The sequence below is a fragment of the Hippocampus comes genome, unplaced genomic scaffold (genome assembly GCF_001891065.2).
Source record: "Hippocampus comes isolate QL1 unplaced genomic scaffold, H_comes_QL1_v1.1 scaffold29, whole genome shotgun sequence".
NCBI lineage: Eukaryota > Metazoa > Chordata > Actinopteri > Syngnathiformes > Syngnathidae > Hippocampus > Hippocampus comes.
This window is the reverse complement of record NW_017805820.1, coordinates 1,590,971-1,611,720: the sequence shown is the minus strand read 5'-3', so window position 1 is coordinate 1,611,720 and position 20,750 is coordinate 1,590,971. Positions and strand designations below refer to the sequence as shown.

Below are 20,750 nucleotides of genomic sequence, written 5' to 3'. Positions count from 1 at the left end.
CAACTGAAATATTGGCGACAGCTCATTGACAGACTCACGGGACTGATAATGCCCACCTCTGCCATCTATTGTGTATATTCCCCATGTGTTACCTGCAAACATTGTTCTCCGCCTCCTCCAGGCCAAAGTGACCGTCAAACTCCAGGTGTATCCGACTTCCCGGTGGCGACACCAGCGTCCATGACAACAGCAGATTGCGTGGATACGAGTTGGGGAAACGTGGGCTATGGATGACTCCCCCTGGTGGTGTAACCGTGATGTTGTCCTCCTTTCGGTACACATCTGGTGGGGTGAGACATTTGTCGTCTGTTAGCGGGTATAAGCACTCAATCATGTCAAAACAGGTAAGTTATTTTTTATTAAAGAAGTAAAGAAGTCTACCTAAATATTACATGTATACTTTGATTAGCAAATGAAGCATTTATAAGTACGGGAAGCATGTAAATTCAAGAATGTTATGTGTCGTTAACATCAAAGTGGCTCACCATTACAAAAAAAATACAATACAATACAATATTATGATTAAAACGAGAACAATTCCTAAATTTTTTTTATTTCATAGTTGTTTGTATGTAGAGTTACATGAGATACACACACACACACACACACACACACACACACACACACACACACACACACACGCACACCAGCACAGTATGAAGGTCAAGCAGCAGGCTGAAGTGGGCTGACAGAGCAGTTTCCCCCCCACCCTGAGTTGTGTAGATTTTGTTCGAGGGGGCTGAATGTATAATGAAGACAGCACACAAGTGTACATCTCAGAATGATGGCAATGAAGCTTTTGGTCCCTTTTCTGCCCGATCACTTCTGTGCCTTTCATATTCCTCTTGTTTTCTTTTCTTCACTGTATTATCTTATTGATTTCAATATGTTGCCTCAATATGTTGATGCTCGTATCTGCATTTGCTCATGCTTTTCACGCGGTAGAGCAAAAGTCTGACTATCTACTGTAGTTAATTTACTTACAAAAATGCTTAGTCGTCAGGAACTTAAACGTTATTGAAGGCTATCTACTGTAGTTAATTTACTTACAAAAATGCTTCGTCGTCAGGAACTTAAAAATTATTGAAGGACACAGCCGTGTGTGTGTGTGTGTGTGTGTGTGTGTGTGTGTGTGTGTGTGTGTGTGTGTGTGTGTGTGTGTGTGTGTGTGTGTGTGTGTGTGTGTGTGTGCGTGTGTAAGGTTGTCTGTTAATGTGGTGTCGGGGCACTTTCATTTCCACTCTTGACTGCTGCACTGCAGGTTGCCGTAGACAACTGGCAGGCTGAAGTGGACATAAATACAGCAGTGGAAAGCTCAATTTTTGTCTATTTCCTTCCTCACAGCACTGCCTTCCCAGTTCACATATATACGTATAAAATGCAACTCCAACACAAACGTCTCTTGTTTTGCTCTGTTCTCTCTTTGGCCTCTGTGGATGGTTGTTCATCTCTGTCTGCCCTGCAATTGGCTGGCAAACCGGTTCAGGGTGTACCCCGCCTACTGCCTGAAGACAGCTGGGATAGGCTCCAGCACACCCCGCGACCCTTATGAGGATAAAGCGGTTCAGAAAATGGATGGGTGGATGCTATCAGTTGTATTATCACCATTCATTTGCTTGGCCATGCCTTGTCCTTCACTGCTCAGTTGTTTATTCATCTGTGTTTTGCTGTATTATGTAAAACATGTTATGAGGATAAAGCGGTTCAGAAAATGGATGGGTGGATGCTATCAGTTGTATTATCACCATTCATTTGCTTGTGCATGCCTTGTCCTTCACTGCTCGGTTGTTTATCATCTGTGTTTTGCTGTGTTATGTAAAACATCTCCAATTAGCTCTGTACCTCATAAGTGATGCCATCCGCGGTGCGATACGATAGGAGGCTGTGCTTAGTGAGTTTGTGCAAATCGGTTCATCACTCTACAATGTATACTGCATATGATGTGTTTGCATGAGACTGTTTTCCTGCAAAAATGCAGTTGCTGATGCACAATGCTATGCTTGCACCCACAGACATTTTCTACCCAGAAAAGAATTAAATGACCAAAGCCTTTCCCATCAGCCTGAATGATAGCTCAAGGCCTATGTGTGTGTGCATTGATCATCGGAGCCTGTGGTGGCTGCACTGTTTTGCCACTCTCTCACGACAAATCATCTTTAAATATTCTCTCTTCCTTCTCAGTCACGCGTACACGAACGAGCACGGAGGAATGAAAAAGAAACACACACGCGCCCTTGGGATGAACACTGCATGCCATAGGTGTCATCTCTGGTCACCGTCAGCTTCCACCTAATATCTGTCCTGATTCCTCTGTGTTAAGAGGAAACAAATGAAGAGATGTTGGCTTCCTCCAAGTCCTTCTCCCTATTTGATTCGTCTCATTCTTTATATTTGAAAATTTCTTGACACGGGATTCTTGCAAAATCCTGCAGTGAAACCTCGATCAAATTTTAATTTTAATTGTTTGTTCTGCTATGATTACTGTCTTTTTCTCAATGAAGTAGCGTTACTCTGTACTTAACACTGACCAATCCCACTTCAAGTCTGTGTAGGGCTCCTCCTACATTGGCACACCTGTTGGTCATCATGTCATGAGTAGGTTTTCTGTTAAAAGGACTCCCGCCCCGACCACTCGGTGTCGGGTCATTGTTGACTCTCTCACGACAAATCATCTTTAAATATTCTCTCTTCCTTCTCAGTCACGCGTACACGAACGAGCACGGAGGAATGAAAAAGAAACACACACGCGCCCTTGGGATGAACACTGCATGCCATAGGTGTCATCTCTGGTCACCGTCAGCTTCCACCTAATATCTGTCCTGATTCCTCTGTGTTAAGAGGAAACAAATGAAGAGATGTTGGCTTCCTCCAAGTCCTTCTCCCTATTTGATTCGTCTCATTCTTTATATTTGAAAATTTCTTGACACGGGATTCTTGCAAAATCCTGCAGTGAAACCTCGATCAAATTTTAATTTTAATTGTTTGTTCTGCTATGATTACTGTCTTTTTCTCAATGAAGTAGCGTTACTCTGTACTTAACACTGACCAATCCCACTTCAAGTCTGTGTAGGGCTCCTCCTACATTGGCACACCTGTTGGTCATCATGTCATTAGTAGGTTTTCTGTTAAAAGGACTCCCGCCCCGACCACTCGGTGTCGGGTCATTGTTGCTGTTTCTGTTTCTGTTGCTGTCACTGCTTCTGTTGATTTGTGTTTATCACGTCATATTTTTTGCTTATGCCATGGGTTTTGTTGCTACTTTGAATTCTTGTTGTTTGACGGACTTTGCTTGTTTTGTATTTGTTTTTCTCAGTGTCTGATTTATACATTTTGTCAAGCTCACCCTGCTCCTCCCTCCTGCCTGCTTTTTGGGGTCCTCCACCACCCCCGCTTCGTGACAAATATGTAATATGACAAAGGTGTGCGTTGATCTTGGAGCCATGAATATATGTGTGTGTGTGTGTGTGTGTGTGTGTGTGTGTGTGTGTGTGTGTGTGTGTGTGTGTGTGTGTGTGTGTGTGTGTGTGTGTTCCCCTAGAGGCAGACAAAGGGATGTCCTGTGACACAGACACAGGAGGTTAGATAAACAGCAGCAGATCAAAACACTGTTGACTCAGGACACTCACAGACAGATTTACTGAAGCCCTTGTCCTTTTTTTTTTTTTTTTTGCCTGGTCAGATGAGGCAATGAGGCCCCAAGCAAAAAGGGGAAAGGAATTCACGGATGATTTTGTCAAATGTAAATCGCGACGATGTAAACAGGTATTCCAGTCAAACACAAATGTAAATCCTGCTACTAATATTCCAGGAGTTATGACAGTTCCTACATTCAAGGACATGAGGATGAATAAATAAGTTGGCAAATAATGAATGAGTGTAAAATGAATTGATTCGCGCAGTGCCTTAACAATGCATGATCACATGGCGGAAGAAGGCACGCTTAATTACTGCCATACTTGTTTTTCATTATTTGGGACTACAGGTAGTGTCAAAGTACATGATGCTGCCTTTTATACGGACAGTACAGGTTTGATTTCCATCCAGTGCCACAGTCGTCAACCCGGCTACTTCCGGCTGCAACTTTATCTTTATTTTTATTTATATAATTGGGTTTTTTTTTGGGGGGGGGCAGGGGTGATGTAGGGTGATAGTGCTCCAGATAATAATTGCTGCAAATGGTTCCATAAAGTACATTAGAGACTTGTGTCAGGATAGTTCTCAGAGATCAAGACCAAGAAAAAGGTTTGGCACCAATTAGGAAGAGTACAAATGTCAAAGGCATTTCCTAGGTATGCCAGCTAGTAATGTTTTAAGTAATAGCATAAGAGATGATTTGTGATCAACTTGAACCACAGCCAAAGGACATATTGTGCAAGCAAGATCAATACAATCTCATAAACTGCTGAACTATGCTTGCTAACTGGCAAACTGCCTCTGAAGGCTTCCCCTGGCACTGTCCACGACCAGCATGACAAACAATCTGCCATCTTTTACAATCAGATGATAAGCAAACACGCTGACTGAAAGACACAAGACAGAACTGACCCAATGACAGACAGGCAGGATACAAAAACGGAGGAATGAGGAATCTGACCTGTCTGAGTTGGAGGAAAATCAGATGGAGGAATGAAACGGGCTGGGTGATTGAGTGAGAAGAGGAAGGGTGAAGGTGTGAAGAGGAGAGAAGTGCTCAGTGAAAAAAACAAAAAAATGTTAAAAACATGTACTGCTGAGTAACAAAGTGCGCAAATACTCACGAGAGCTCAAACCATTAGATACGCCACACCAAAGAACATGTCTGAGACTCATAAATAAGCAAAGATACAATCTGCTGCCTGAGCATGCGTGTGTGTGTCTGTGAAGCTGCGTCACTCCTTGTCTTTTGTTTGTCTTCATTTCAATGTCAGAAGGGAGAGGAGAGGGAGCCGTTACTGAAAAGCGGTGACTCTCAATGCATTTAAATGATTCAGGAGCATTTTATCTGCTCCTCATATCTTCACAAGTGAGTCTCAATGGTCCCTTGAATAGCATTAGCGTTCACTTTGCTTCCACAACAGCCTCTTTGGCAACTTTGACCCCCGAAATTGTTGGCAGGTTAATTAGCATTGTATGAATTATCTGTGAAAGGACACATCATCAATTTGATGAGTAATATGTACAACAATTTATTCAAGGTAATCAACAACCTAAATCCTATCATCTTGAACGGGTTGCCCTTCTTCCTCCCGTTTTTGTCTCAATCTATCTATCATATATATATATATACGGTATATGTGTGTGTGGTGTGCGAGTGTGTGCGGTTGTGTAAGCTACAGATGGAGTAGCACACATTTTTTTGCTCGCTCTTTCTCTCTGAGGGCAACTTGAGTGATGTTTGCTGATGCACGTTTGCTCTGTTACTGAGCAGTTGCTTCTGTTTTGACAGAAGTCCCACTCTCTGACTCACATCAGATCTGTGCGCGTGTGTGTGTCAGTGGTCTGACTGCCAGTATGTATCTGACCTATCCACCACTGGGATCACTTATCTCACTGAAAGCTCACCAATAATACATCAACATCCACCTGCTTCTCCTCATCTTCAAATTCAAGTTCTGACTGTCAACTACTCATCATATTTCCCCCTCTTGCCCTTTGACATCTCACAATCACACTTTTGCTGTCCCGGCACATCCCACCCCTCCAACAGCCTGCAGACACTATGCATCCTCTTCTCGTGTCTGCACTTGCAACACTCCCATCCTCCCTGCGCTGCTCACCAACTTCTGAGAGAGTTTACGATGAGCCCGAAAACCAAGAGAAAGGAGGCTAATGAAGACCAAAGGAAAGAGACAAAGAGAGGGGGGAGACAGATGGAGAAATGCTGGGATACACAAGAGAGAAATGTGGGAAATATGTGGAGAAATGCTGACATTCAGAGAAGGGAAGATTTGAAAAAAAAAATGGCGGGGGAAAGAAAGGCTCGCGTTCTTTGTGTCGGGGCGCCATTGTCAAAATAACAAAGACGTAGCACTCACTGAGCATCAGAGGATTTGTCAAAGTCCCCCTCTTGCACGCGCAACACACGCATAAGACACACAGAGCATAAGTACACAGAGTGTTTATCTCTTTCCTTCAGCGGGGACCAATCTCCTGGGGTGTGAGTGGCTTCTGCTCTCATTTTTCTGCAGTGTCACTTCTGGCATTTGTCGTGTGTGTCACCCTCACTTAGCCCTGCTTGTCGAAACAAGAGGGCGCCATTCAATTCTTTCTGCTCCATTCTTAGCAGCCAATGAAACCATTGGGCTCCATTGTGCTTCTTGAGAAACTTTTCACCTGTACACATTGACATTCACTTGGAGTTTGTTCAGGTGGAGGCACTAATGTGGAGCTCTTGTTCATAATGTGATTAACACAGAAAAAAAAAGCCTTGTTATTGTATTATGTATGCACAAACTCTATTTGCTGCCATGTCAATGTTTTGCGTCAAGCACCAATATGTCCCTGTATAAAACTTGATGTAAAATACATTTCCATTCCAAACGTGTATAATCAACTTTCCTGTTTAATTGCAACAACTTTTGCTCACTCTGTGTTTGATTAGCATAAATGAACCAAGATGGATGTTGTCCTGAATCAGGGAGCTCGGTTTCATTTTGATTTTGAAAAATAAATATTTTTGAATGATGAATAATTCCCAGAAAATAACTCCCTCCCGGATGACCAAACTTCTCGCCCTATCTCTAAGGGAGAGCTCGGACAGCCTACAGATGAAACTCATTTCAGTGTGACCAGGTGTGACCCGGTGACCGGTGCATGTTGTGTGTTTGCTCAGAAAACAAACGAGTGAACAAGTCAAGTCTCCTGTCAATCATATCACAATAAAACACCAGGAGATATGAGCTCCCCAGCAACAAAAAACTGTTAGATTCGCTCCTCTTTGTTAACAGCCCTGTCGTTCATGTGATCTCTGAACGCGATTGCAAATCGCACTGATGCAAATTCAGCTTCTTATATTATTGTGATGTATCAAGCAGTTTTCTTCTCCAATCACTTTGTTGAGGTATTATGGTCAAAATACCAGGATCTATGAGGCGACTCGCTCCCCTAAAAATGACATCGTATCGCTTGCACTGTCAAATAAGAAAACAAAGTTGGACTTAAACTGTCACTTTTTGTTCCTGTTTGTTGATGTTAACACAAAGCCGAGATTGTCTGCACCTGTCGAAATCAAGTCAATACATAAAACTTTGTCTACAGCTTAATAGCTCTCTGCTCAGCCTAAATAGCAGCCGAATGGCTTCACTGGGGATCCTTTTAATTTCGCCCTGCATTGCCCTCGGAGAACCTTGTTCCACCTTGCCGGAGGGCTATCAGTGTAATTAACACACCAGCTGCAACTACAGTGGCATTGTAATGAACCCGTTAGTTTGATGAAGCAAAACACTTTCAAGCTGTTCTGCCAGCTCCCCGTCGTTGGACACCTTATGGAAAAAAAAAATCACATTAGCTATTCTTTTCAATTCGTAAGCTGTCCAGCTTTGACCCTAGAAGTGTTTTGGAATCACGTTGATTCATGTTGATGATTCACTGGATGATTTTTATTTTTTATTTTATTTTGATAGTCGAGTGGCTCGCAAGGCTGACTTTCCTTCAGGAAGCATGGGATCAATTAGCTGATGATGTGATTGTGAGTCTGACTGACCGACATCCAATCACCCGTCCATGACCTTGAACAGTCACTGATTTGTTCCCTTTTGTAGCTTTTTGATGCACGGACCCGCTTTTTCAAACTCCCAGCCACTTTTCCTCTCGTCATCAAGTCAAAAATGATTTCTCTTTGCCGTCCAACCATCCCTCTTTTCTCCTGTTTCCATACCATTGTGTCTTTCATAATCTGGCTTTATCACCTTCTCCATGGTTTCTTGCAACTCCCTCATTCTCTCGCTCTTTCCTTGCAGCTTTTATCTTCTTTTTCCACGTCCAATTTAGCTGCTCCACTCTGTCTTCTGCATCTAATCTCAGTCAGGCACTTCAGAGAATCTTCTGCGAAATAAATAAATGTCTCTTACTGCTTCACCTTTTCCCATCACCTTCCCTCAGCATCAACAAGAAGGAGATTACATGTTTCAAGGCTGATAAACACAATTAAGTGTGCATCAATATCACATTTGCGGAATACGAATGATAATGTAGCGTTCTCTGCTGTTTCTGACCTTGTCAATCGCTGATGTCACGTTGATCAAAATGTTATTACAATGGAGGTCTGTTGAAATGTCTCACACCCTGCAGCATGTTGGCATTCGTTAATCATATTAGTCATATGTAAAGCATTTTCCTATACATTTCCATTGAACTGTTTTCCTCTGTGAATCCTGCCTTGCTCGAATGAAACAAAATGCGTGAAGCATTTGATCAACCAGTGATCAGCCAGTTTTCTGAAATAGCTCTTGGCAAGCCAGGAAGGTGAGGAGTAGGAAGAGTGCAAAGTAATTCCTAATGGAAAAGAGTAATGGAAATGCATGAAAATATGCTTGCCATGATGACAATTTAGGCCGGACAGTGGTCAGCACATCCGCCTCACAGTGCAGAGGTGCAGGGTTCGATTCCGGCACCGGTGTACCCCGCCTACTGCCCGATGACAGCTGAGAGAGGCTCCAGCACGCCCGCGACCCTCGTGAGGATACGCGGGTTAGAAAATGATGGATGGATGATGACAACTTGTTCAACCTTTTTGCATGTCAAGAACAATGCATTAGACTAACGCCTAAATGTTGTGAAGAGGTGAAACAATTCAACGGAGATCCCGTTGCAATACATTGTGATCTAAAATGATACCGTAAAATATTACAATCATTTGCATGCACGTAGCAAAGCATTTGCAACACTTTCAAACAAATGACAAGCGACCTTTTTGGATTGCACAAGTGACACTATGATATGAAGAGTGTACAAACAGTTTTGAACATGTCAATTCTGAACGGAGAAATGTACCAAAGAGACAGAGAATAACTGTCAACGCAGCTTGTGACACACAGCATTTTAGTGACATCGTGTCTCACCTCTGTACGTTGGAAGCAAAATGAAACCTAACCTCCCCAAAGAAGATCATAGAATGCGGTGGATTTAAACAAGTCGGCATACGGATGCCATGTTTCCTCTGTGATGTAACTACATTTATTTCTTGAGAAGACCGCAACTTACAAAATGAAATTGTGACATGACAACTGGAGCACCGTTTTATCAAACTCTCTTTTTACTTGACGTACCGCATCGCCGCGGCATTGTGATGGGAGCACGGCTGGCTTGGCCAGCATGCAACGGAGCACTGAGCAGACCATGACTTACACACAGCTAAAAGTGATGACATCTAAATTCATTTTAAAAGAGCCCTATCTCAACATGACCTGTCTCCTACCAGGAGCGTACGCTGTTATGTCAGGCTGGTGAAGTGGTAGCGGCAATGTTGTATCTGTCATCCCGAAATATAATACAGTACTAGCTAAGAGAAAAGTGATACATGAAACGCATGTCAGTAGGTATGATTGGAACAACACAAGTTTGTAGGACATAATCGGGCAAGAGGAAAAAAAAAAAAAGAGTAATGACAGTAGTATCTATGCAAACCAGTTAAGGGGCGGACACTCTGGGTTTAAAAGTCAGTTCAGACCTGTCTGGTTGGAGATTTTATTATGATGACAGCGAATTTGACCAAATAATGACATTTTGATTCATTTTGAATTGCGAAAAAATCAGAGATTAACCGGCAGCCCCCATTTTGCTGTAACAATCTGGAAGTAAGCATGCACTGCAGTTGTACTACCTGTAAAGACCATTTCCACGTCAACGGGCCTCAAAAGGCGCGAACGGATTTCATGTTTGAGAATATTTCGGAGAATTCACTGCTACTTAAAGTAATTTTGAGTGACGAGATGAGGGAGTAAACTTTGGAGGCAGACGACTGCAGACTTTTAATCCGTGACTCTTTAGCAATGGCTCATCATCCCTTTTCATCAGGTCCTCCGATCAGAAGTCGGTGGGTGAAAGAGGGAGGGGGTACCTCACCTTTTATACTGTGTCCATTTGGCTTGCTCTGAGTTTGCTTTTTTTATGCTGACAGGACAGAAAAGTGAGGGGACAACTCCTGTGGCTCCTTTAACTTGGCATATCTCTTCTTAAACACCTTTCCCCTCCAAATTCTTGTAATCCCTCTTTACCCTTTCACTGCGCTACTTTTACCCATTACCTCCACCTGACAGCAGAAGGAGTATTAACCGCCAACTTCCACTTCTGGCCTTTCAAGACCTCATCACGGGCTGGGCTCAGTCTTGTTGCGCACAAACATGCACACACCCTCCAGTCAGACCGTTCAAAAGGTTACCACCCTATTTCCTTTTTGCAGGGGAGGGGAAAAAAAATGATCTAAGGTGCGGCTGCTTTGGCTTGTGTTATTTGTGTCTGCGTGGGTGTTTATTCGGGGGATTCCTTAGAAGGGAGATCCGGTAATTGTGTTTGCTTGTGAGTGTGTCCATTTGGGAGACTGTTAAGTAGTTCAATGTCCAGTGTCTTGTGACTCACCAATTCCAATAATCTTAATGACACTCCTCCCCGCATCCTCACCATTGCGTTTCATGTTTTGACATGTGGAAACGCTTTGCAGCCGCATTTGAAACAATGATGAATTTTGATGCAAACACATCATGGCTGTGCAAAAATCTCCCTCATAGCATCGAGACATTACGCCATGGACAATTCATGACAAAAACCAGACGTCCTGATAACATTTGTCATGGACCTTGAGGTGAGATCATGACACTGACTCAAAGGGCAAGAATTCATGTTCAAATCGACATTCTCTCACTCGGAGCCATTGGAAAACACTGCTGTAATATTGTTAGGAACACACAAAATGAAGAGGAGATTTGCCCAAATGGCAAAACAATAGCAGAGGCGCAAAACTGATCCTCACATGAGATAGTTTTGTCAAACGCAAATGTCAATGATGTGTTGTAATGCTTGGATGCCCTTGCTCAATCATATTTTCAGACTTTGTTGGAAATGTGAGTGGTGTGTCTGACTGCCTGTCTGTATTGTCCTTCTGCATGCAAGTGTGCATGATCAAAGCGCTCAGAAGTAGTCAAGGACCATGAGAGCACACTCTCTGATATCAGGCCAAGGAAGTATGACAGCACACATGCTGCAGCTGTATGTTTGCACGTGTGGATGGAACACATAAGCATCTCACGTTTGCACTTTGGAATGAGCAGTGTAATTAAGTATTGTGTTCAAATTCAATTAGTTTTTTGGTCTATTTTCAAGTTAATATGAATTCACTCTTGGTATATTTATGTATTTGATCAATGTGAGAGTCAGACTATAAGGAAAAACCGTATGATCCGGTGTTGCCATATATTGCCATACAACTGCAAACTACAACAACAGCAATAAAGATACAGTTCATATCTCTCTGAGAGAGGCAATTAAAATTGAGCATTGATTTATTTGACACAGCTCTTGAATTGGCTCTAAATCAACTGTGCAAGTGTCCGATTGGTTCATCATCACTATGTGATTTTGGTCTCTTCTAGTGTAAGTCTAATGACCGGGGATCAATGAAAATGATGTTAAAATGATTTCTGTCCAGACTTGTTTTTCCTACAGCCATATAACGCACTAATTTATTCCATTAAGGTGTGAGCCGTTCCTGCTCATGACCATCGTAAAGATCAGTCTGCTACTCCAGAACTGAAGTTAAGAAAGACGTGCATGTGGGCGCTACTGTTTTCCTCCCGTGATGGAGCACAGTGTCGTCATCTTACTGTCTGTGGAGCCAGCTTCGTTATTCATTTCCATACGACATGCACACAGCTACATTTCCTTTCGACCTGAGCTAATGCTCTTTCACTCTCCTCCTTGGCCCTTAAAGGAGCCACACATGCTTACTATGCAACAAAAGTCAGCCCTCTGGTAGAACAACACTCCAACCGGTTCATTTGTTATTTTGTAGCAAGTTAAAGCCTTTGGTTGATACTCAAGGTCAGGACCAGTGTGTCCTCCCCAAGACACAATTTTAATTGATGACATAACTTCATCCCAGACTCGTTTCTGTGTTCACCTCTTATTAAGTTTATTATGCCCATGACCCTGCGGTCTCCTGTCCTTATTTGGGCATGGCATTGGTCATTAGGATCAGCAAGCGCATACTTGCAGTTTACGAGGAAATGAATTTATGAACAAAGGGGAAAATAGTGTTGCACTTTAGGAACATGTCACGAATCCTTCACAGATGTTTCTTTGTTTATTTTCTTTGTGCAGATTCCTTTGGGCTATCCGGGAGCCTTGTGCATGCATGTCTGTGACATTGTTTGCCACCTTATAAGAGCTCAGAGAGATGACAGGCAAAAGCTGAAAGAGATGGAAGATGATGGTATGATAAAGAAAGAAATGAGAATGGGGAAGATTGAAGGAAGAGGATCTGGAGAGATGGAGCGATATGCAGTCAAGTGCGGATTGATAAGAGCGCCGAGAGAGGAGAGCTGATAAGAAAGACGGCAGAATAGCAGAAATCAGAAAACAATAACTGGACCCTTAATGAAACATATACAATATTGGAAAAGAGGATTTGGTATTCAAAGTCACTCTCTCACCACCTCATGATTCAATGACGATTTCGAGGACTAGCATTCAATTTGATTGCCTTGTTTGATGCACCTTAAATCAATGCACCATTTTCTTAAAATATTCTTTTTACTTACTGTGTGACGACTTTCTACATTCAAAACAGCTTCTGTAATGGCCATTTAAATCAATTCCATTGTTAAAAAATGCGCACTGTGCGTTCATGTCCCAGAAAGTGGTGGTGCTTGTTTCATGACGTAACATCAAGACATGTGACCTTCATCAAAGCCACGGCCACACACAGACCGAACTCGGGAAAAATATTGTCATATGGTTGATCTGGTTGGGATTTTGCAACGCACTCTTTAGTTGGTGGCCTTAAATTTGTATTCAGCGTGGTAGCAAGAGGAACTTCAGGGTGGGGCAGTGTGCAAAAATGTTTCCCCCCCCCCTCCACAGCCCCCCCCCAAAAAAGATGTGCTTTGAGCATGTCAAGACTCTCACTAAAGTAGAGCTCAATCACCAATCTAATAAGCATAAGGTACCGTAAAAACATTTTTGTTACAACTAGCAAAGCTACAAAGTACGATCAAGCCTACAGTGTAGCCTGGCTCAAGAAAATATCAAAAAGATGAATCATCATTTTCCAAAAAAGAAAAAATCACAGTATGATTAAAAAAATGCCACTTTTTAAATTGGAAAAAAAATTTAAAACCTTACTGACATATTTGCTTACTTGCTCGCTTACTGGAATATAACTGAGCACTTAAAATTACACATCTGAACAAAATTCACTGCAGGCGTCCACTTGGACTCGTATGACGTTGACTTGACTGTGTCTGAGGACAAAAACAAATGACTCTTTGACAGCATCATCACAGGGACTTCCCAACTCATGGAGGAGTTTGCATGATGTCAAGTACATGCCACGAGACTTTTCTTTCTTCTTTTATTCAGCTCCTATTTAATACTGTACCTTCCAAAATTTAATACGACTGTAGACAAAACAAAAATTTTAAAAAAGAAAGAAAAAAACATGCCCCATAAATGTGACAGTCTGCTTAACATAAGAGTGCATTAAAAAGTAGGAGGGGCTGAATATATATATATATATATATATATATGTATATCTCCTCACTAAACCTCACGCATGGTACGCAAGTACTTTTCTCCTCACCGTTTTACTTTCATATTAATCAAACCTTGAGGGGACACGCCAAAAAGGTGGTGTGATTTCCAGCTGATATATTGCGTTGTTTCAGTCATAGTACGCTACGTGCAGCGTGTCAAGTAAAGTGCACAACGCAATCTTTACATCGTTTACATTTTTGGAGAGCATTAGTTTTTCGGCTGCCGTTTACCCCCTTGTGAGAAATGCCATTATGCAGAAAAGTCAATTAGAAAATGTGAAAATCCACAGCTCTTGGGCCTTTTCCTAATGCATGACTAAGCATAGAGTACTGAGTGCAGAGGCCATCCAAATGTTTCCATGTTTCTTCATAAACACACTGGAGTACGAGGTTGAACATGCCTCGGGGCTGTGGTTCAGGTACGAATTTAAAACAGAGGTATTTTCATGTTTCTCTGCCCAAAGCAACCCTGCAGCTGTCTATGTGTCTCTCTGTGTATTTAATAAAGAGTACTGTAGCCTGGGGATGACATAAAAAATAAGCCTGGCGTGCACCTGCTGGAACTCAGCAAGGGAAGACTTAAGCGACAGTGACAGTGATTTTTTTATTTTATTTATTTTTTTTATTTTGATGAAACAAATGTCCCCTTGACCTAATTTTCACTCAGTATGTGTGTCTACCACACATTCTCCTAATTCCCTATTTACATTAAGTCTCATAATTATTCATTCAATCTAACAATTAGATGGATTGATAGCGTTTTGTGGGCATTTGACAGAATTTCCTCGATGGTTCATGAATCACGTAATTTTTATGAATTCTTTCTTTATGTAGTAAACAGAATGATGCTGCCTGGAATTCTATACTGATGTACAGGTCAATTTATCTGCCGATATCACCTTATACTTCCTCAAGACAGCAACATAGCTGCATGAGACTGAATCAAACGTGTCTCTGATGGCTGGAGCCACATGGAGCACACCAATCCTTTTTTAATTTTTTTTTTTTTTTAACTCCATTAAGTCATAACACAACTGACAATTATCCCAATTGTTAGAATTGCCAACAAGCACTGACTGTTATTCCTGATTGACAGATGGCTACAAACGTCTGCCATCCTTAAAAGCTAATTGTCATTCGCCAGACCGCAACAGCAACAGGAAATAACAAATACTTCATGATCAAAGATGCAAAGCTACTGAAACAATGAATAAAAAGTCTGCCTGGTGGCAACTTCAGGAAACAGTGAGGTAGGCATGGAAAGTCATTTGAGTATTTTTTTGACATGATATCGAGCTTAAGGTCCATGTACTAATATGTTCTTTGTGCTCATGAGCAAGACAATTCAGTGGACTGGTAGTAAGTGTCTCTACTTATGGTGCCATTTTGGCCTACGATTATTATGCAATTACAAATTGCTAATAACTTACTGTACTGCTATGGTAACACTACTAGGCCCAACTAGTAGGCTGCTAGTGTCATGCACTAGTAGCCTCCTTGATCTTCTTATTATCACCAAAATGCCCACTAGTAATTTTGTCTCACTAGTAACATACAGTTTTCCTATGAGAATGCAGAGTCAACCTGTAGTGCACAGGTGTCAAACTCAAGGCCCGGGGGCCAGATCTGGCCCGCCACATCATTTTATGTGGCCCGCGAAGGCAAATCAAACACGTCAACTTCCATGATGCTTGCTAAAATCTCGACCAAAATACTAAAATTCTCACATGTAATAAATCAGAGACATATGATAAGAATTTTCTTGTGAGCAAACCTCATTACAGTAACTTAAACAATAGTTGAATAAACCGTTATTATTGACTTTTTTTATATAGTTTCAGTCATAACGGCCCTCCAAGGGAAATGGTAATTAAAACGTGGCCCATGACAAAAATGAGTCTGACACCCCTGCTGTAGTGGAAGGCAGTACTGGAGAAAAAAAAAGTTTACACAGTCATTCTCCTAATCTAGTGCAAAGTAGTCATTGTGCTGGTGCAGTGCAGTGAATTATCTTAATAGTGAGGACAAATAGCATACATGTAGGCTAGATGGAAGGTCAGCATTGACATGAGCGTGTCATATTAATTCTCAAATGGCTTTCCATAGGTCAGCATGTTCTGTGTCGGTTACGATCCAGAAGCAATAAAGAAAAGGAAAGAAAAAGAAAAGAATGAAAGTGTGTTCTTACCATCTCTTCTGATGTTTCCCCTTATGACATTGACCATGGAAACATGAGCTCTCACCGCTGCTCCTGCGCTCAGGAAAAATAAAAGCGCCATACACATGTGGAAAGCTACTGGCTCACTCATGCCGACAATAAACTCAGAAAAAAAAAATAGACGATTTAACTGCCCCAATCGCCACACTTCACAGTTACCGAGAACTACTCGCTCCAAGCATATCAAGACAAAGTTTCCATCCACTTGTTGACGCGTGGCGCGCGCACGAAAACGCTCATGGACGTACACGGGTTATGTCCTGATCCAAAAACGTATTCAACTCCTCGGATGATTGAAGAACACTCGGACTAAATGCAGGCTGAGTATAATATGCTTCCCGTCATGGTCACACATGCGAGCGGAGGCGCCGGGCGTCTTATCACGCCTAAAGCGGTGAATTCGGTCCAGAAATATCCTGCATAGTTGATAGCGCCTTTGGAGCTGTTGTCTTTTCGTCTGCACGCAACCGGCGCGTCAAACTTGAGTCAACTTCACTGAGATGGGTCGCGCGCACATTCACACTCCGTCGCCGATTGCGTGGCATTGTGTTGTTGAGGGTCTGCGACGGGATGTGCTGCTGGATCGGGAAGTCCTTGACACTGAGGAATGACTCAATTAAGTGACTGTTTCGATATCTGTACCGTGATTCACGCAGGAGTGAGTAAAAAAAATTAAAATAAAATAAGGTTACAATTGTTATTCATAGAAGAGTTCGTGTGAGGTAGGAATATTTTTAGAACTCTTAATAGCTGACTCATATCTTCATTTTTTATTACTTTTTAATCATTTACCGGTGAAACATGGAACATCCCGAAGGTCATCACAGGTGGCACAAATGCTTAGGGGACTTGTTTTTCCGTAAAAAGTTGAGTTTTTTTCTACTGTCTAATATACAGTAACTGTTTTGAAAACTTGGCAAAAAAAAGTTTCCCTCTTTTATTAACTTGGATGGTGCTTAGACAAATAGTTTTTGGATGCGGGTGTTTTTTAGTCTGGCACAGGACAAAATGCATTTGCCACATATCATTTTGGTCGCTAACATCATCAAACAGGAAAGGGGAATATCTTGCTTCTCTGTTGCATCATTGTTGTTTACACTCCATGGTTTACGTTCCTCCTTGTCACTGTGTCCCTGTTCAGTTCCTTATAAGTCTTCAAGCTCTCAATCAGTGAACCACAGGTGGCTTTATGAGCACTATTTTCGTGCCCAGCGCAAGTCGAGTGCAAAGCGTGGCGTAACTGTGCGCATGGGTGGAGTACTTCATTACTTCCCTAATACAATTTAGAACTCAACCCAAATCTTTGTCACAGAAAGCTTATGAGGTTTATGTGAAATGTCAGCAAATCCTAATGAGATCTCAGTTCAGTTCAGTTCAGCAAGTATCAAAGGATTATTCTTTGACCTGTTGTGGCTTTTTTTGGTACGATCCATCCATTTTTGGAACCACTTTATCCTCACAAGGGTCGCGGGGCGTGCTGGAGCCTATCCCAGCTGTCTTCGAGCAGTCGGCGGGGGACACCCTGAACCGGTTGCTGGCCAATCGCAGGGCACACAGAGATGACCAATCATCCTCGCTTACACTCACACTCACACCTAGGGACAATTTAGAGTGGTCAATCAGCCTGCCATGCATGTTTTTGCAATGTGGGAGTACCCGGAGAAAACCCACGCAGGCACGGGGAGAACATGCAAACTCCACACAGGAACGCCAGAACCCATGACCTCTGCACTGTGAGGTCGATGCGGTAACCAGTCGACCCCCGGGTCGCCCTTTTTTTGAAATGCTTCGTCCAAAATAAGAAACAGTGCCAATAAGGGATGTTTAGAGAATAACATTCACCCTAAATCATGTAAAGTAAGCTAAATCATATTTAATGTATATAGAGCAAAGTCGAGCTGTCTCCCAATAGCTTTGTTAAGCATGACAACACGTCTCACCACTTAAAAAAATTCTGGTTTTGTTACTCATTTACATGTTGCCGGTTTCCTGTACATTTCAACCATGTTTTGATGATGGCTATTTTGCATGTTCTCTCCACACTGCAACATGTTTTAGTTTTAATCAGTATCCTATAGTGTGCTGAATTGTGGAATTGGATGATCTTCTCAGTGTACAAGAAGAATGACTCCAGGGCGCACTAGACCTTCCAGGTCTGTGTATACGCTATTGCCGCACATCGCACTTTTAAAAGTTGTTTTGACTTCTGGGATGAACTTGCCAACTTGTGGGTTCTGCTGACAAAGCAAAAAGCTCTCCAATTACACAGCAATTGGCTTATGAATCATGCGGCATTTTAAAGAATTTAGAACTACTTTGGGGATTATATCGTTTATTAAAAGAGAGAGGAAATTAATTAAATGTAAAAGGTGTTCAAGGGTACCCTGCAGGGGATTCAGATGCACATACACTCGAGAAAAGAATCTCTCGGTGCCCCATTAAGATTACATGGGTGTGTCACAGCGCTTGCTTTGCCTACTTTAGCACACATTTACAGTATATTCATTATTGGTATTTATTTGCCACACTGAGCTCAACATCATTCAAACTGCATTAAATACTCAAACAAAAGTTCAGTGTATTTGGATTCTATTTGAATACACCCTCACCTATAAACATTATAAGAACTGTAGAGAAGAAATTCCATTGTGGATACTTTTTCCCTGACGAGGCTGCATGGCCTCTGGGCCTTGTCTAGGAATTCCTTAAACACACTAAAACACTTTCATACACACTACTGAAACACTATCACACACGCTAATGAAACACTCATGCAGACGACTGAGACAGACAGACTTTCGTGAGATGAACTACTTTGAAGAGGCACATTTTAGTTTGCTAAACCGAAAAAGGCTGAAAGGCCTCTTATACTCACATGTGAAATCCTTATGTATACACACAAGTGAAGCTCTCTTCCGCGCACTGCTGAAATAATTTTCACTCATGACAGCCCCTCACAGGCTATAATGAATTACGTACAGCATATTTTAATTGCCCTTTATAGTCCAGATCATCATCGTGTTGGATACTGTTAAACTACAATTGCAGTCCCCTGGCTCCGCCCCCTAGTCGTCAACATTGCAACAATCCATATTCTGCATTGACGCAGCAGTATATAGGGGCAGAAATAACAGTTCCAAACATCCACGACAGGGACACCACCTCAAAACAGCCTCATTAGAAGACAAATAATAGGGTGTATATAGAGTGTTTTCATTTTATCTTTGACAGAGAATGTGAAGGACCTTTGAATAAGACACAAAGGAACTGTTTTAAATTTAAGGAAAAAAAATGCACGACATGCATCTTTTGAAAGACTTCAATGCTTTTGCCTTTCCCCGTCTGTCTGTTACTACTATGGGGCTCATATTTTTGTTTCCCAAGATTTCTGAGCCTCTTCATCGTTCTATTCTTTGGATTGATGTCAGACGAGGAGGGATCAGTTCTGGCTGTGCCGAACGTGACCGGTGTTTTTCTCTGTTGCAGCACATCACAAATGCGCAACGATTTCAAGGAGGAAGCATCACCAATTATCTTGGTGTGATCGTGGCTGTCCACAATTCCACTAACTTTATGATGTACACATGGATAATCTAAAAATCTAATAGGAAAAGTTGGAAATATCTGCCTACCTGTTCTATTTACTAAAGAGAGATGTTTCTAATATATTTGTCTTGAAAGACATTAAAGAAGGGTCTTCAAAACATCTGATTTTGCATCTGGATTTTCCAACAGTGGCATTTTGAGTGGGCTAGCGACATTTTTTTTTTTCACAATAACTCCAGCTGAGCCAGATTTAGAGGCAAGGTATGCAGTATCTCTCCACTGTGAAAAAATACCACGCATACAAACAGAAATGGATTCTGTTGCACAAATGTTTGGGGGATGTGGCTTGGGCTTGTTTTGATATTCATATTCAGCAGTGAATGCTTGAGGTTTATAAGTGACCCAAATTCCAGCAAAGCTACCAAAGTATTCTATTTGAAGGAAACAACAGCAGGGAATCGCATCATTCTTTCATGCACTCACCGGACGCTTGATAGGTACTTTTGAAAAATCCGATGGGAGGCAAGGGCTTCATATACATAAAGTCTGCGTCAACAAATATAATTAGTTAGTCAAAATATGAGAAAAATCCCTGCACTTTTCTCTGAATAGATTACATCTTCAAAAATAGTTGAATGAATATATTTTGGTAGAACCTATTAGCATGACATGTAAGTTATTATTCAGTCTTGTAAAAATCCTTCAAAGACAAACTCATTCAAAGATGTCTGGATGAAATTTATGTTGTGCACTGGTGAGTTGGAAAAGAACATGGCTTCCCCCAAATTTTTCACAAAGCATCAAATTTATGAAAAAAAATTGTTCCGACCTCTTTTGACCTTAACTTATATATTATACATTTTGTTTATGCTCACACAATTGTCTTTTTCCTGACAGTTCTACCCACTGAGACTAATTGAAGGGAAAATCAGGTCTTTTACAGTTTTTCCCAGTCGCTTTGGTACATATCTCGAAACGATCTTGACAGTTGCAAAACAATAACTCCATTTCTCACAACAATTTATGCAGATAGCAAACTATCATTGATCATGAACTGATGCCAAGACGTGGGCTGTGAGACAAAACAAGAGAAAAGGATTACAAACTGTAAATGCAAGGGAAAGCTTGCAGAAACATTTTTTTTCTGGATAAGTGATTGTTTTTATAACATTTATGATGCGCTAAGAGCTGCAGGAGTTATACAGCACTTTCATGTGGAGTGCAACTTTTCTCTTCCAGAACACTCCTCACCTCTTGAGCTG

At 41.7% G+C, this 20,750-nt stretch overlaps 1 protein-coding gene across 1 annotated transcript in view; it reads right to left on the bottom strand.

Moving 5' to 3' along the window:
* Nucleotides 1–16,511, bottom strand: part of pdgfd (platelet derived growth factor d) — a 31,545-nt gene extending 15,034 nt beyond the window's left edge. Inside the window, exons 1-2 of the mRNA XM_019886035.1 lie at nt 15,913–16,511; nt 93–282 (exon numbers count right to left, since the gene is read on the bottom strand). Of these exons, the coding sequence (XP_019741594.1) occupies nt 93–282; nt 15,913–16,033 (311 nt within the window). The 5' untranslated portion in view covers nt 16,034–16,511. The remainder of the gene's footprint in view (nt 1–92; nt 283–15,912) is intronic.
* Nucleotides 16,512–20,750: the final 4,239 nt, after the last annotated feature.